The sequence below is a fragment of the Clarias gariepinus genome, chromosome 13 (assembly GCF_024256425.1).
Source record: "Clarias gariepinus isolate MV-2021 ecotype Netherlands chromosome 13, CGAR_prim_01v2, whole genome shotgun sequence".
Taxonomy (NCBI): domain Eukaryota; kingdom Metazoa; phylum Chordata; class Actinopteri; order Siluriformes; family Clariidae; genus Clarias; species Clarias gariepinus.
Window position 1 is genome coordinate 13,334,012 of NC_071112.1, and position 17,906 is coordinate 13,351,917.

At 36.1% G+C, this 17,906-nt stretch overlaps 1 protein-coding gene across 1 annotated transcript; it reads left to right on the forward strand.

Annotated features, from left to right (window-relative positions):
* The first annotated feature begins 3,577 nt into the window (after window positions 1-3,577).
* Window positions 3,578-17,083, forward strand: tpo (thyroid peroxidase). Its single transcript, XM_053509799.1, has 10 exons — window positions 3,578-3,612; window positions 3,708-3,871; window positions 5,860-5,992; window positions 6,772-6,901; window positions 7,922-8,128; window positions 10,384-10,896; window positions 14,011-14,269; window positions 16,025-16,195; window positions 16,337-16,574; window positions 16,870-17,083. The coding sequence occupies exons 1-10, from the start codon at window positions 3,578-3,580 to the stop codon at window positions 17,081-17,083; spliced, it is 2,064 nt and encodes a 687-aa protein (XP_053365774.1).
* Window positions 17,084-17,906: the final 823 nt, after the last annotated feature.

The following is a 17,906-nucleotide window of genomic DNA, read 5'->3' on the forward strand; positions in this document are numbered from 1 at the left end:
CATAACTGAAAGATTTTATGAGCTTCAAATGAGTTTTAGCTGAAGTTTGGAGTGGCTTTTTTGCACAGAATGAAGGTTGTGGAAGTCGAACGCATTTTCTTACAGTACATTGTACTCATGTTCTAGGTGAAAAACTTTATAGTCGTGCAGAGCAGAGAAATTTGACGACCAAGACCTATTATACTCTAGTTTACTTGCAAGCACCTCAATTTTGATTTAAGACAGACTTGAAAAATACACGTTACTAGTCAGTCGATAACTCTATGCTATATACATCAATGAAATAAAGTAGTCTTTGCAAAACTGCAATGTTGAACTTGAGGATGGACACCCTTAGACCTAACTCAGTCTTAGTAGAATGCTTTAGTATGGTCTTCCAAGCAAATACTTAAATTAAACGATGTGTTTCCTTGCCTCCCTAGAAGACGTGAATGCTTTCTAATTGCAAAAAGCAGGTTGAGGGAGCTTAGTCTTTCTTCTTTAATGTTCTACCAGTTAGACTAGGCAGAATATTGTTTATTTACAGTATACTGTATGGTGTTACTTTTGGTTGATATCTTATCATAGACAATGTTAGTCTAAACCTCTAAATACTGAATAATGTTATTTGGTTAGACAGCACAATTGTATTGAAATGAAGAGGTTTAGATAAGTAATAAAAGTTACTTTTATACATGAAAATACACTAAAACTTCAGTTAGTGACAAATGTGAGGTACATTGAAGTGTAGTGTGTATATATTTTGTGGATTCTACCTACGTAAGTCATGCACTTGAAGAGCACCAGAAAAGACTACAAAATCAAGTGGCTTTGTGTGGAGTCAGCAGGGTATGACTATGCGCTCTTAGGAGGAGAAAAACCCCAGAACAGGGAGATAAGTGAGTACGCAAAGAGCAGGATACTACATCGAGGGACATGACGTAAGAAACTTTCTTTTAAAACGCTATTTACTGTATATAAGCTTAATTTCTGCTTATTCATAAAATGGTTTGATTTGAAAAAATTGTTAGATTTTCTTTGATGTTGAACATATTGTATTTGTTACTATATGATGCAGAAAATGCAGTATAGCATATATATTAATAACATTTATAACTTATGAATTAGGTTGTCCTCAGGTGTAAAAATGATATTAAAATTGCAGTAATGATGAAAAAATGCTACTCAAAAATGTTCAAACTATTTATTTATTTAAAATATAATGTCTGTTTTTTTTTTTTTTTTTTTTTTTTTTTTTTTAGCTCTGAAATAATGATGAACTCCACAACCAGGCTGCTACTTTGCCATATTTTGCTTTCATACACATTTGCAGATTCAACTCCACCTGAACGTAGGCCTTTTTTAATTTATCATTTAATATATGCCTGATTTATTTCTATTATACATCTACCTTTATTTTGCATATTAGCACTGCAACTGATAGTGTAGCACAAAAACATTATCATAAATAATCACAGGGAGTACACAAAGGTTTAAATCAAAGGGTGATAAAATGGGCTTGTGTGACTGCTCCTTATAAATAGCTGAGGTCTATATTCATCTTCCAGGAAATGCGTTATAGAATATTCTGCTATTGCACATACATTTATTCCTAAGTGAATGAATTCTAACCTATTTAAAAGATTCTTAAATTTGCTGTATATTGTATGTATTGAATAATATGTGTGTGAGAGAGAAAGTTAACATGTATTGCTGCAATGCTTACATAAATTATTAATAGAAGTCCATAATAATTATTATAATTACTATAATAATAATAATAATAATAATAATAATAATAATAATATTATTATTATTATTATTACCTGTCCAGCTTTAACCCATGGCAGGAGGTCTTGACTTCTCTCATTCTCATACATATATTACTTGTCCAAAGTTTTAAGATTCAAGAATTTTTATTTGTCACAATAATAGTTGTACAACAGTAGCTGTACAGTAATATGTTGTAATCTGTGGTATGCGTGCAATGACGTGTGATAAAAGGGACTGTTATAAAGTGACTGTGTGTCTGTACAACTGTGCATGACTGTCTGTCATTGATGGGGTTGTGCAGTAGTTGCTACTTAATATTAATTGCTGAATAATATTAAAAGGATATACAGTACATACTGTATATTGAGAAGTATGTATTAATACATCATCCATCCATCCATCCATCCATCCATCCATCTATCTAAGAACCTCTGCACTGAAAACCCTAATAAGTTAATTGGACTAAATTGATTGAGTAAACTCGTTGCCTCAATTTAATTGAGTAATGGAATCTTCCAAAACTTGCATATTTAAGTTTATTTAACTTGGCGGTTTTGTAGACTGTACTTAAATCAATCAGTTCAACAAACTTAGCACTTATTTAATGTACTTAAAAAATTGCATTCACTTGGTATAAATTTTTTTTAAGTGTACTTATATATTTAAGTTAACTCAACATGAAAATGTAACTTAAACCTGTTAAACAATGTTCTTATATTTGACTGCAAGCTTTGTGCACACCGAACTGAAATAGAACAATGAACAGCATTTTTAAGCTTAGATTTTTTTTATTGACAAAATGCCACAATTTTCCACCGGAAAGAATGTTGGAGAGTACTTTATTAGGTACACAGCATGTATGGCATAAGCAGCACATTCACACAGGAACCACCATCCAACTCAGCATCAGCATGAACCAGAGCACATTTCACACATCACCCCTTACCCACACACACAAACACAAACAGGGCCGAAGCCACTAACCCAAACACCTTTCCCCATCATGGTGAACACACCGACATCCCCGCAAAGCATGCTGGTCGTCAGCCACCGCCCCGCCCACGCCACATTCACATTTGTGAAAATTGACCTTTTGAAAATGTTTTTTCCCCCAAAGGATTAATCATGATTTTGAGCTCACAACACTTGAAATCTTAAGTTTATGCATTTTGATGGTAAATAAGTTAAATGAACTTATATTTTTAAGTGATGGTTCCAAAATGCAAAATTTTAAGTAATGTTTAGTCAACATTACTTGATTGTATAAGTAAAGACAACATTAGGGTTTACAGTGTGTAATGCAACTAGGGACCGTGGAGGCCAATGATGACCATTGTATTTATTTTCATCTTGTACGACCATGGTAGGACCTCCGGTCAACATTTACACACTGCAGGCAATTTGAGAACACCAGTTAGCTTAATCTGCATGTCTTTGGGCTGTGGGAGGAAGCCCGGAGAACTTGGAGGAAACCCACCAAGCATGGTGGCAGCATGCAAACTCCATGCACACAGACCCTGACCCCAGGACCTACTGTAGAGATGCAAGATGTTAACAGTGTTAACAGGCTACAATGTTGCCATAGTAGTGTACAGTTTATACTAATTATACTTTGTGTATCATATTATCTAAGTTATGATATCTGAGCCATTCTTTATTTGTATGTGTGGGGGCAGTGGTAGCCCGGTGGTGTTGGGCTGTAGTGTGAACGTTAAATTTACAGGATACGTCCTCTAAGACATAAGTGCCATGTTTTTTAATTTTTTTAGAAAAACAAATCATGTTTAAAACTTTGCTAATATCCACAATACAAGAGAGTCATCAGATGGTCAACAGTGCATTACATCAGACTGCAAAAGGGTAAATAAAACGGTTTTCTTTGCACAAATTGTTAATGATGACTTTGTCTAAAAATAATTAAATAAACAGATTTACAGTGCCTTTTTTCTGAATAGCAGAAATCACTCTCAGCCATCCTACATGCAGATGTATGCATTCTCCAGGCAAGCAGCTGCAGGAAGTTATGAAATAACAAGAGCAGCAGAGGTCTTTCAAACTGCTCTGCTTCTTCTAAAGAAAAGGGAAAGTAGGAGGCAGAAAAGATCTGTTTCTATTTCAGGTAAGACACTGTGTCAAGACATTTAAAATTACACATTCATTAATACTGTAGGAAAGTTTTGCTCAAAAAGCCTTGTCCTATTTATTTATTGAGATTTACCTGTCAGTATCCTACAGTATAATACAGTATGATATCCTATATACTTTAGTGTGTGTGTGTATGTGTATATATATATATATATATATATATATATATATATATACACACACACACACACACACTAAAGTATATAGGATATCATACTGTAGAATAGATAAATAGATCTGAAAATAAATCTTTATAATGTATCCCATATGAACTGAATTCTCCCTGTGGTACTGCCATTTCCTGATCCTGGAGCTCTGTCTTCCTACAGACCTGCTCTGGGTACTCAAGAGGACTGATTATCTGGGGCAGGAATGTTGGATTAGGACTGAAAAGAATTTCAGTAGGAAGGCAGATCTCCAGGTTGGTGATCATTACTGCAGATTATGTTATGCTATATTTTGTAGCCTCACCCCTGAGGGTTTAGTGGAATTAAAAGGTTCTCCCCATCTTTTGTGGATTTCCCCGAGGTTACTTCCATTTCTTTCTTTCAGTCTAAAGACATTTGTTGTATGCTGTTTTGATTTCCAAAGTACCCATAGTGTATATTGTAACTGGGTGTACAGTATGAACCTGTGCATCCAGGAAGTCGCATTCTTTGATCCTTGAGTTGCATAGGATCAGCTTCCAATGGCCCTACACAGGATATGGAGTATGAAGAAGGAAAGAATGACAAAATATGAAATCAAAACATGAATTTTAAATATTATATGAAAACTACGACTGGGCTAAAATCTATAGGCAACAGTCAAAATATCAGACACAAGACAGAGAATGAAAAAATGCCTATACTATAAATAGACAGACAAATTTAACTAAACAAGGTGAAAAAAATACAAATGACATAATTTAACTGAGATAAGATGAACAAAATAGCCTCTGGAAACAAATGTCCAAATACCAGTCCTACAAAACACAAATGTCATAGAAAAGAAACATTCTGTAATAAAAGGCACAAATATGGAGAATCGCATGATGTACAGACCATTACACAACACTTACACTGGAGACTCCTCTATAAATATTTAATAAATAACAATAATTAGGTATTTTCATTGTTAAATACCCTCTAGATTTATGTGTTTCCTGTTATACCTAGAATGCTTAGTGTGTCTGCCATGTACACACATCACATCAGTGCTGTTAAGAAAGGATTACTAGCATAACAAACACTGCCTGGGCAAAAAAAGAAAGAAAAAAAGTTGCACACTTCAAGATTTCATTGATTGCCATTGATTTCAGTGCACTGTGCAGTGGCAAAATTATGTCTGAATATAAGTCTGCATTCTCCCAGAACCACACTTTAACACTTTGAATCCTGGAATATGCCTGTACCTTCAAGGAGGAAAAATGTGATAACCTGATCATTCAGTACATTCAGGTCATCAGCTGACTTCAGAGGCTGGTACCGTGGGCACTGTGCATGACTTCATGTGCTGTTTTTCTTAACCCTGACTTGCCCATCACTATAAAATAGGGTCAATCTGGACTCATAAGAACATAACTTTTTTTCCATTTTTCTGGTTAGTCTATAATTGGTTTTCTCTATTGCAAATGAAATCAACCAAGCACTGGGAGAACCGGTAAACTTCATGCACACAGAGGCGGAAATCGAACGTAAGCTCTGTGTTTACCACTAATCCCCTGTGCCAACCCCAGTAATTTCAAATTTCCTTAATTGTCTTTGGTGCTTGATGCAGTCCAAGAATTTGACCATTCTAAAATTATTACTTTGTGTATCTGTTCTACTAGATGCATTTAGCATGATTGAAATCTGAGATTGACTATTTAGTTTTTAAGGAGATACCTTAATCCCAGTAATGCATGTTGGTTAAACAAAAAGGACTGTTTACCCAAAAGAAATAGAATTTAAATGAGTCAATTAACTAGCTTGATTTTTTTAGATCTCTTTTCCCTGGATGAAGTGGAGCTGATAGCAAATCTATCTGGATGTCCTTCACCCGGACAGTCAACCAGCTGTCCCACAGGAGGAGATTCGGAGAAATACCGCACCATCTCTGGAGTGTGCAATAACAGGTAGCGACTCTCTTAATAATTCATCCATAACACACTGCAAAATGCCCATCTCCCAGGCTGTTTTGAAACCATATTAATCAGCCCTGTGCTTGCTCTCATGCTAACCAGACCCTGGCATTTTGCTGAAGCAACAAGGCCAAGTTGATAAGATGAGCCATGACAGATAGGATAGGTCAGGGATTGTGCAGCAGATAGAGGGTATTCTATTTGTAGTGTGAATGTGAGACCAACTAAAGCAAAACCCTAAGCTGAGTGCGAATCTTGTATTACTGCACCAAATGTGTCCAGCACACAGAGATGCATCGTATCAATATTTAAAGCTGCTCCTTTGCTGTGTGACATTATAGGGTTTATCCTGAGCTTACAAAACATTATTTAAAATCTAGGCTTATTAAATACGGTACAGTGGTCCAGCCTCGATCACTTACTTGTACTGTATGCATGATTATACAGTAATTGCCAATTCTATAAAAGCTCAAATGTGTTCTACAAATAAAATAATTACTTTTCTTATTATTATTTACTTGTTACATCCCCAAAACATGATAATACTGTCCATAAATGAAGATGTAGACTTCTAATTGTAAATATTGAATTGCTTTTACAAAAAAGAAAAGGTTTAAATGGCATTATGTAAACATTTAAAGTAGAAATTTATTCAAGTCTGATTAAATATAAATATTACATGAATGACATTGTCACCCTTTGCAGCACGTTGTGTAAAAATTGTGTTGTCACATGTCATGAAACTTTTCTAAAGCAACCACTTTGTTATTCAGAAATAAACCTCTTTGGGGAGCAGCCAGTACGGTCTTGGCCAGATGGCTCCCAGCAGAGTACGAGGATGGAGAAAGCCAACCGAAAGGCTGGGGCATTGGGCACCAGTACAACGGCTTCCATCTTCCCCCTGTAAGCCACACAGATTCATGCTCATTAATAATGAAAAAGAACCATGACAAACAGGAGCATGAGGTTTTAAGAAGTTTAAAAATATCACATTGCAATAAAAAAAGAGTTGATAATTTACTATAATTGTTTGTAATTACGTTAGGTCCTTGTAATTATTTGTGCACCCAATTATGAACAGTATTTTACTCAATTCTGGATTTTCTGACACTGCATCCTTAAAGTTTTCACCCCAGATGTTTTATCACATTTGCCACCTGGCGTTTGCAATCAATTTAGTATAATGTGTCCCCTCGAGGTTCACCCTGGAAACTCTATTTTCTTTTTTTTTTTTTTTTTCCGAAAAATATATCCCGTTGGGTCCATTTTATTACATTTCCTGCCAGACAGATTACACAGCAAAAGTTTATACTCCCATCTTCATGGTAATCATCAAGATAATCATAAATACTGTAAATAGAAACAGAAATAGATTTACTTAGAACTCAGAGATCTTGAACCTTATGCAGAACGTGCACTACAGTATATACAGTAGGTTTGTAAGATAAAGTGTAAATAGGACGTTATGTTACTAATAAACAAATCTGGAAATATCTTTAAAAGGGATCACTCGGGAAGTGAAATACGCTGCATTTTTTAATTGTTAAGTGAGGTTTGAAGTAATATGAATATATGTTATAACGATAAAATCAAAGCTTTTTGGTTGAACATTTTTAAGACTTTTGTTTTTAAACCTATTCAATCACCCTCACAGTAATACATCTGCAGTGTTTCGGCCTCTAAAAAATATCAGAGTGGCCTTTGTTGGTCATCTCTTTAGTAAATGGAAGACTTAGTGCCCACATTAAAATGTATGAGATGAGGAGAATTATTTATTTGGATCTGGGCAGGGGCCTGTCAGCTGAGGAAAGAGGCTAGGAAAACAACACTAAAAATTACTACAGCATTTTTTATTTTTGTACCTAAGCACGTTAATCACATTAGTCTTTTCTGATTTAAACATCACATCAATCATATTTTAAGGTTCGGGAAGTCAGCAACAAAATTATGCAAATCTCCAGCCAGTGCTGCTTAAAGGATGAGGCGTATACCCAGATGCTGGTGGACTGGGGTCAGTATATAGACCATGACATCTCCTTCACCCCTCAAAGCACAAGCAAAGCTGCCTTTTTGGAGGGAATCAACTGCCTGCACACGTGTGGAAATTCCAATCCTTGCTTTCCGATTCAGGTAACGGCCACACACAAATGTCAGAAATCAGACGAGCAAAAATACCACAAGATGCTTTGAATAAAGTATTTTCAAAAAAGACCTTGTTAGTATGACAAATCCAGCAGCAACCTGTCAAAACCTAGGGTTGTTTGGAGCATTGGTTATCAAAATGCTCTGTGAACTGTAACTGGGGATTTTGTTACAGTGGTTAAAATCACAGTCCCCTGTTATCAGAGCTGCTACAAATATTTTTGTAGTACTGTTGTCATTAATCAATATAAGTGATCAGTTGAATCTAATAGCTATAATCCTAACTTCAATAACTGAAAAAAAAAAAGGTCAAAGCTGTAAATATTGCCAATTTGGACTTAATGTAGGATGTATTAGAGCTAAAAATTTCAAATAGTCGGGATATTATTGCAAACATTTGTGGAATGAGACTAAAACATTTGCATGTTCTCCCCGTGCTTGGTGGGTTTCCTCCAGGTACTCCGGTTTCTTCCCACAGTCCACAGACATGCAGATTAGGCTAATTGGCATTCCCAAAGTGCCCGTAGTGTGTGAATGAGTGGGTGCATGTGTGTGTGCCCTGTGATGGATTGGCACCCTGTCCAGGGTGTACCCCACCTCGTGCCCTATGTCTCCTGGGATAGGCTCCAAGCCCCCCGCGACTCTGAATACATGATAGAGTGGTATAAAAGATAAGTGACTACAACATGAATGATTCATTAACAAATCTATCTGATAAGGTTTACTTTTTTCCATAGAATTGTCAGACACAACCTTATCATTTCAATGTCTTAAACAATAGAATAATGTTTTTGATTTTGATATGACCAGCCTCTTACTGTAAAATATAAATGCATATGGCTCAATTCAGCGAAGGTCATTTTAAACGTGCTTATTTACAGGATAACTGGTGTGTGTGTGTGTGTGTGTGTGTGTAAATTTAAAAAGTGTATATCTCATTGATTGCTTCTTTATCTCTGTCAAACCACAAACGCTGTTGAAAATAGTAAGTTGCTAGGGTGACTCTCTTTGCACAGGCATATGTTTCAGACTCCTTCGGGGCAATGACTGCTCATAAAAATACAGTTAGAAATCACACCACAGTGTTGTTTTGTAACTAATCTCAGTATTCCCAGCCAGATGGGGGAGCACAATAGATACACAGAACGGTGAAATGTATTTGCATTTGTACTGACCTTGAACACACACCACACTTTAAATACCCATATTATGATATGCATCAGGATAAATGATCAATAAGAAACAAATAAAAACACATTGCGGATACAGTACATATGGTAGTGAAAAGCACAGTAGGATGTAAATCTCCTGCTGGTCTCAAGAACCTGCCTTCCAAATGCTCCAGAAAACACAAGCTGTAAATCCTTGGCACGGCTCGAAACATATAATTTAGTCTATGTTGACTAATTTTTAAAGATGCAGCTATGCAGGATGCAAAAAACAAACAAACATCATAACCAGCTTTAGATGTGTTTCTCTGAGCACGCTGTACAGATCAAAACCAAGCACATCTTCAGCGTGCTAGCGTGCAGCCATGAGAATTGCCCCTGAGCAGCAGAGCTATTTTAGGAACGGGCAAGCTGTGTTCCAGAGAACAACTTCAGAGCAAACAAACTATAGAGTGAAATGAAACGAATGTGACTGGCCAGTAATTTCTGACTGAAAATGGCCCTGAACCAACTCCAGACTGGAGCTATGCTAACTTAGCAATAGTTTGGGGGCTCATTTACAGAATCAGCTCAGCTCTAAAAACCAGAGAGGATTAAACATTTTGGATGAATAAATGAAAAGATTTAGGAAAATTTTTAATTTAAAAAACTGAAAGTGTCAACATACTGTAACACAATGCTCTAATTTTACAACTTCACAACACTCCTGCTGTGATGCGCATTTCATTTATTCATTTCTGGTCAAGGTACACTACAACTGAATCCTATTATAACCTATGCGAAACCATTTTTCAAATTCAAATGCCAAATTATAAATATTCTAATGGTGTGCTGAAGATACAATAATTTAACTGGCTCATTTACCAAGTGCGGATATCATACTGTAAAAATTACAACTTACAACATACAGTTTTAATGTCAATTTAATTCACTCTGTACGATCATGAACAATTAGATGAGGCAGTGTTTTAAGGGCTTAAGGGCTAACATGGTTCCCTGTTTATAAAGAAGACAAAGAGAATGAGACATAATGTACTCTCTGTGTCCTTGTATTTATGTTTGTGCGTGTCACAGATTCCTCTGCATGATAAACTGTTTGGAAGTAAGAGCTGTCTTCCATTTTTCCGCTCTGCACCAGCCTGCGTAAATGGCCCGCCACACACTCTGCACCCACAACAGATGCTGCAGAGACAGCAGATGAATTTAATAACTTCCTTCCTCGACGCATCTACCGTCTACGGACACTCTGTAGAATTAGAGAGGATGCTCAGGAACGCCTCGAGCTCTGAGGGCTTGCTCGCAGTTAACAGTGAACACACCGATACCGAAGGTCGTGCTTACCTGCCGTTTGTCAATAACCCCACGTCTGCATGCTTCCAAGAGCCAGGTACAGGCCCGAAAAAACGCCTCGAGTGTTTCCTTGCTGGAGATAGCAGGGTGAACGAGATTCTGCCTCTGATTGCTCTTCACACGCTCTGGGTGAGGGAGCACAATCGCATTGCCACACGATTGAAAGAACTGAACACCCACTGGAGCTCCAAGACAATCTATCAGGAGAGCCGGAAAATCATCGGAGCATTGCATCAGGTATGAGAAATCTACAGCACTTTCTTCGACTCGTATTAGAGGAACAAACAGCTTGACTGGTGTTTGGAGACAATCGATCATCTCTGCATCATGGCCATTGTGCCATGTGTGGGGAGAAACTTCCAGTTCGTATGGCAAAGCTGGAACTCTCACAAAACATTCATTTTAGAAGAAATCACCAGAAAACACAAACATTAATATCAATTTAACGTTGATTGAGTAATCATTTAAGATCAGGATAAAGTTTAAGCACTATTGCCCGTAACTGAAAAAGCCCTGGGGTGTAATTAAATAAAGATTATCTCACTGCTGAAGTTGAACAATGACTGCAATGAAACATGACTTCTCAAATAAATTTATGGAAAATACATTCCATAAATTACATATGCTTCACAAACTTGACCTCTAACGGGTGATTACTGATGATGAAGCTCTGCATATTTGAGTCCAATTCTCTGAACTGCGAAAAAGTACACACCTCAGCTTTATGGAAATAAGAAGTGGGCAAAATGTGCATTAACATTAGCCAGATCACTCAAACATTAAGCATGATTAACAAACCTTCCTACTAAATGTGCATAAGGGTATGGCATCATGCCTTCCTTCCAAGTGAGAATTTTCAGTTTGATAATCACTTACAGTAGAAGCAAAGACTCATTTATACCTAAAATTATACACAAGCTGATAGATGAATATAGTAAAAACTAAAAAAAAAAAAATCTAGACAGTTGGCCAGCTTTATTGAGAGCAGTGTAGGAGGAAAAGTTCCATCTTTGGTTTTGCAGCTTCAAATCCTACTCTAGAGATTTCAACATAGATCAGTGCTCACATGCTCTGTAACACATACTGAAACTGCAATATGCTGCTTTTATCCTGCCAGTGTGCTGATTCTTTTATATGTATTATTAACAGTACCCATGAAAATTAACTACCGTATAATTAGCAAAAATCATTTTCATAATGGATGCCAAAGCTATTTTCTCTTTCTGAATGTATTGTTCCATTTGGACCAGTTCAGAATTTCTAATGCTTTGGAGTGCAAATAACAGGGGGAAGCTGATATAAATGGACTAGTGGAGCTAAGCACTAGCCCTTTCTTTCAGTAATAAAAAGACATCACTTTAATAGTTAATTTGTTAGGCATCCACAATCGAATATTTGCTTAAATTGTATTTTTGGTTTTATATTTGTGTTAAGGCAAATTATTCAAAATACCAGATTATTTTCTACATTATAGAACAATTTATTTATTTATTTAAATTATAAAACACATGGAATAAGGTAATCAACTAACAAAAACAACAACAAAACAGTCAGTTGTTATTTTTAGGTATAATGTTTAGCTGTTCTGGAACAGTTCTTGCAAGAACAGTATTGTCAAGTGTATTTGCAAAACCTTTCAAGCACCATGATGAAACTGTCACTCATGAAGACCATCCCAGGAAGGCTCCCCAAAACCTACCTCTGCTGAAGGGAAGTTCATTTAGAGTTACCAGACTTAAAATCATCATTATCAGCACCTCAGATTAGAGCCGTTATGAAGTCTTGACAGAGCCTAAGTAGCAGACACATCTCAGTATCAACTGTTCAAAGGAGATTATTGGATATTTTGGATGACTTCAGCATTGTTTTACAATGTAAAACAAAATAAGAATTTGGAAAGACCATGGAATTAGAATGTTTGTCGACTAGTTGAGTAGGTTAATGCAGCATACTGTATCAGTGATAGTCATATCAGCTGATTTTACAAAGTAAAATCCCCATTACATTTGATCTCTAATACCGAATTAAGCTAATTCAGCTGGCTTTGCTGCCACGTTCATCACGTCATCAGCAGTGATTGAAAAAGCTGTGATTCAGGATGAGTGAGGTGAATTGTTCACACTAACATCCTCCATTTGCTGGAGAAAACAAAAAATATATGGTCTAAGCAGATTATACAAAATGACAGATAACAATGACACCACTTTGGGGATGAGTAAAAGGGTTATAGCCTGAACTACAAGAATCCAGCTGGCACTACTGTACAAACTTGAAACACTTTTTAAAAAATGTAATCATGAGTGCAGCTGCCTATCTACATTTATATGTGTGTGTAATAGTTTTATCCAACATCATTATTGCTATACCAGTAAGGAGGCCTCATGACATAATGAACTGGCCAATCCAAATTGCTTGTTGTTAAGCCATTGACAGATATTAGATATTAGTCTACATCTAACATCACAACCAGCTTTCACCGGCAAACAGAAACTTGATTTACCACACTCAGAAAAGAATAAATTTATGGATTAAAGGCTGTCAGCCACAAAACTCATGTCTGTCCTCTTTGAGCAGTCTGTGCTAGATCAAAGAAACATTTCATTGCCCACAAAAAGATCTATAAGGTTGAATGCAGCTCATGCCCCTTAAATTAAAGTAGTAGAGAAAGAGACTCTGAAGTGCTATGTGACAGAAGTAGATGAGTTGCATCAAGCAGTGTGTGCACTGTTTTAACAAAGTCCCAGTGGGACTGACTTCACAAAAATGCAATAAAAAATGGTTTCCGGTGTCTGATAGTGAGGAGGTTACATTATAGCTTCATGAACAGTCACTATACTGTACAGTATGCAATCCGGCTGCTAAAAAGACACTGATGAAAATCTCTGTAACAAAAGTCCTCTAAGACATCTACAGCAAGGATTCTGTAGGCTATTTTCTTTTCCCTTCTTTCTTTTTTTAAGTTCATTTAAATAAAGTGTGATAAGGCAAGCTGATTTTTGGTGGTTAAGAAACACACAATCTTATCTAATCTCACACTTCAGCATGTCTCAAATTGCCATCTTACACACAGATTTCCAGTTGAGCACATATACGGCGTCCTAGATAGTGATAGTAGTGTTATGTAAACAAACCTAGACCTGAACTACCCAAAAGTATCACCATAAGGCCATCTGGAATTACAAGCGTTTTTTTTATTTTAATTTTTTTATTCTCATATCACTTGGAACACCTGCACATTTTTAAACCCAGGAAGACTTAGGTTTTATCAGTTAAGGTGTATTATCACTTTTCCTCACCTTCCTCAAAATAAAACTTAGATATGAATCTAAGGCTGTGTACTGTCTTTTACAGATCATCACCATGAGGGATTATATTCCAAAAATCATAGGAAAAGAAGCATTTGATCAAATCATTGGACCTTATGAGGGTTATAATGATACCATAAATCCTTCCATCTCCAATGTATTTGCTACCGCCGCATTCCGCTTCGGACATGCCACTATCTCCACATACATCAGGAGAGTAAACGAGAGCTTCCAGGAGCATGAGCACTTTCCCTCTTTAAAACTGCATCAAGCCTTTTTCAGTCCTTGGAGAATAATCAGAGAAGGTACAGTACATATTTGCTTTGCTTTGCTGGTTGATTCTTCAGTGTAGCTCATTGTCAGTATAAATTTCAGAAAGTCATATCTACTTCAAAGAAAGAGCAGAAAATGAAAACAGAAACTCTCTCTGCCTTCATTATCATGTTGATACCATTCATACAGATAATGCAGAAGGCTGTACTATTAAATATTAATGTTAAATTAATGTTGCAATGTGATTGTTCACATGCTTATGCTGTATGCAGGCAATCCTCAAATCCTAGTAGACTATTTAAAAGAAGTATTGTATGTAACTCACAGGTTCATTATAAGAAGCAGACACATTTTTCTTAAAGGTACTTTCCAGACTTCTGGAAACACAAAAGTACTATTAAAAAGTGAATGTGAGTATTATTAATATTTCCAGTTAGAACGCTAAAAGGTTACCCAATATACTGCAGAGGATTAAATTGGTAGACATTTAGAAAGGAGTGTGCTAACAAATACTGCAATTTAAGAATGAACAGACCAGTGAGGCAACATAAACCTCCTCAGGCTACCATGCCATACTTAGAAGGTACAGTTCTAGGCGGAGAGTGGCATAGTGGCTTAAGGTTTGCACTGTCACCTTGCACCTCCAGGGCCCAGGTTCGATTCCCACTGCTGTATGTGTGGAGTTTGCATGTTCTTCCCATGCTTGGTGTATTTTCTCTGGGTACTCCAGTTTTATCCCACAGTTTAAAGATATGCAGATTAGGCTAATTTGCATTCCCAAATTGCCCGTAGTGTGTGCACGCGCGCCCTGTTATGGATTGGCACGCTGTCCAGAAAATTAGTGAATTGGAATTTTAAAAAATTAATACATTTTTGTACTTGCACTTAAACTTAACAAGAAAAGTTTCATTTGAACTTTTTACATTTTTGTTTTACTTTTAAAGTACTCAGTACAAAAAACACTTACCCATATACTGTAATTTGAACAAAAAAATAAACAATGGTACTGTATGTGAGGTTTTGCTACAGTAGTTAAACAATAAACATTAAAAGATTTTTTTTATATAATCATGGGTTTGATAGGCACAGAATAAAATAACTAGTAAAATTGGGTAGAAAGCAAGTCAAATATTAGCAAATGGTAAATGTTAAGATATTTTTCTTCTGATTTTAATATATTTTACTTCAAATTATCAGACTTTACTAATTATCAGACTTCACAGCCTTACTCTTACTTCAAATTATCAGACTTTACTAATTATCAGACTTCACAGCCTTACTCATAAGACAGGCAATTTATATATATACACACTACCATTCAAAAATGCAAAATTCACTTGCAAATTTCTTTTTTTTTTTTGGTTTAGTGATTTATTTTCTACATTCTACAACAATACTGGGGATTTCAAAACTATAAAATAACACATATGGGATTAGGTAATTACGTAACAACAAAAAAACAACAGTTAGTTGTTATTTGAAGACATAGAGGTCAGCCTTTCTGTAATCGTTCTTGCAAGAACAGTATTGTCAAGTGCATTTGCAAAATCCGTCAATGAAACTAGCTCTAATGAAGGCCATCCCAGGAAGGCGAGACCAAAACCTACCTCTGCCGCAGAAGAGAAGTTCATTTAGAGTTATCAGCCTGAAAAATGACCAATTAACAGCACCTCAGATTAGAGGCGCGTTCTAAAACTTTTGAACGGTAGTGTATATATAAACGTATCTTTTTTTTATAGGTTTGCGTAATATGCAAAGTATTAAATGCCTCTGATCTCTCCCAACAGGAGGATTGGATCCAGTATTACGAGGTCTCATAAGCCAACCAGCTGCCAGACAAAACCAAAATCATCTGATGAATGAGGAGCTGACGGAGAAACTCATGGTGCTCACTATTCCTGAGGCACTCGATCTGGCAGCTCTTAACCTCCAAAGAGGACGTGATCATGGGCTGCCAGGTGACTGCACTGCCAATAGAAGGACGACACATTGTAAATTACAATATACATTGTTAGATAAATGACAGTAACGGCACAGACATGCTTCGAGCAACACTTAAGGGCGAATATATAATATTGTCTCCTTAAAATTCATTTTAGGTTACAATGACTGGAGGTTATTTTGTGGATATGACAGAGTGCAAAGCATAGCAGATCTGAAGAGTCTGATACATGACAGTGCTTTGGTGGAAAAGATAATGGATCTGTATGGGCATCCTGATAATATTGATGTGTGGCTGGCAGGTCTGGTAGAGGATTCAATGTCTGGCACCAGGACAGGCCCTCTATTTGCATGCTTGATCGGAAAACAGATGAAGATGCTTAGAGAAGGTGACAGGTAACTTGTTTAGTCTATCGTTATTGAAAGCAGTAAATTGTATTTTATTGTAAAAGCCTTATCAAATAATAATGAAAAAGAAAAAGGAGGTAGTAAAGGGTGAAGAGCACTATTATAGCACTATTATAGATCGATAAAAATGCAGGGAAAAAAATATGCCATTTTCTTTATACAGCAATATATAGAGACATTTAATTGAATTTTTACTTGAACAAAGAATTCGATAATGCTTTTTTACATTCACAAAATGATGTGTCAATCAATGTCTAGATGTACTGTACTGTATGTGTTTCAGATTCTGGTGGGAAAAGCCAGGGGTGTTTTCCCAGCAGCAGAGACAAGAGCTACAGAGACACTCACTGTCGCGAGTCTTGTGTGACAACAGTGGTCTGACAGAGGTTCCCGCTGATCCTTTCATTATAGGAATGTACCCTGAACACTTCCTGTCATGCACCAGTATACCATCAATGGATCTGGAGGCATGGAAGGAGGAACTTAATCAAAAGTAGTACATAAAAGTAGTATAGGTAACTTAGAAATCAAAGTAGTACTAAAAATGTAAAAATACCACCTATACTAGATGGCTAACATTCTCAGGAGATTGTTAATAATAAAAATAAATACTTTACTAGATGAATGCTGGTCTTGTAGGTGATTGTCTTTCTCTAAAAAGTGAAACGAAAAGCTGGTAGAGGAGGCTTGTGATGCTGTAAACTGAAGGTTTTTTTTTTGTTTGTTTCTTATGATTTTCAATATTTTTTGGTAATTTAAAGTTTTTTTTTATACAACAAAACTCTAATCTGCACCTACTTTCTCACTGAATCACTAAAAAGTCACAGCCAGCACATGGGTTTGCTATATTTTTTGTTATTTAACCTCAAACAACACATTATTGATAATACATACTGTAGAATACATACAGTAAATAACCACAAACATAATCATAATAATCATGCAGGCTGATTTATCCATTGTGTCCAAATCACATAAAATTCACACCGATAGAATCCAAACAATTTTGACATAATAGTTTGCCATTTATGCTTGTTAACACCGTTTCCAATATTTCTTGCTTAATTTGTGAAAAAAACACACACAAAAACAAAAATTTGTTTTTTTATCTTGCTGTCAAACTTCCTGTTTCTCACAGGTAGGAATTACATACATTTTCATATAACATAAATGCAACATCCTGTATACGTACTGTACAGCATTGGCTAATGCAGACTAGAGTAATCAAATGTTGCATTAACCATACTGTCCTCGCCCATCTTGATTTTCATACTATTTTTACAGTTGACTTAAAACACCTGTTATCGTGTATTGTTGGAA

Coding starts and splice junctions, on each gene's coding strand:
- tpo (XM_053509799.1), top strand. CDS start 3,578: ATGGTCAACAGTGCATTACATCAGACTGCAAAAGG. Junction 3,872..5,859: donor AAGATCTGTTTCTATTTCAG/GTAAGACACTGT, acceptor TGATTTTTTTAG/ATCTCTTTTCCCTGGATGAA. Junction 8,129..10,383: donor ATCCTTGCTTTCCGATTCAG/GTAACGGCCACA, acceptor TGCGTGTCACAG/ATTCCTCTGCATGATAAACT.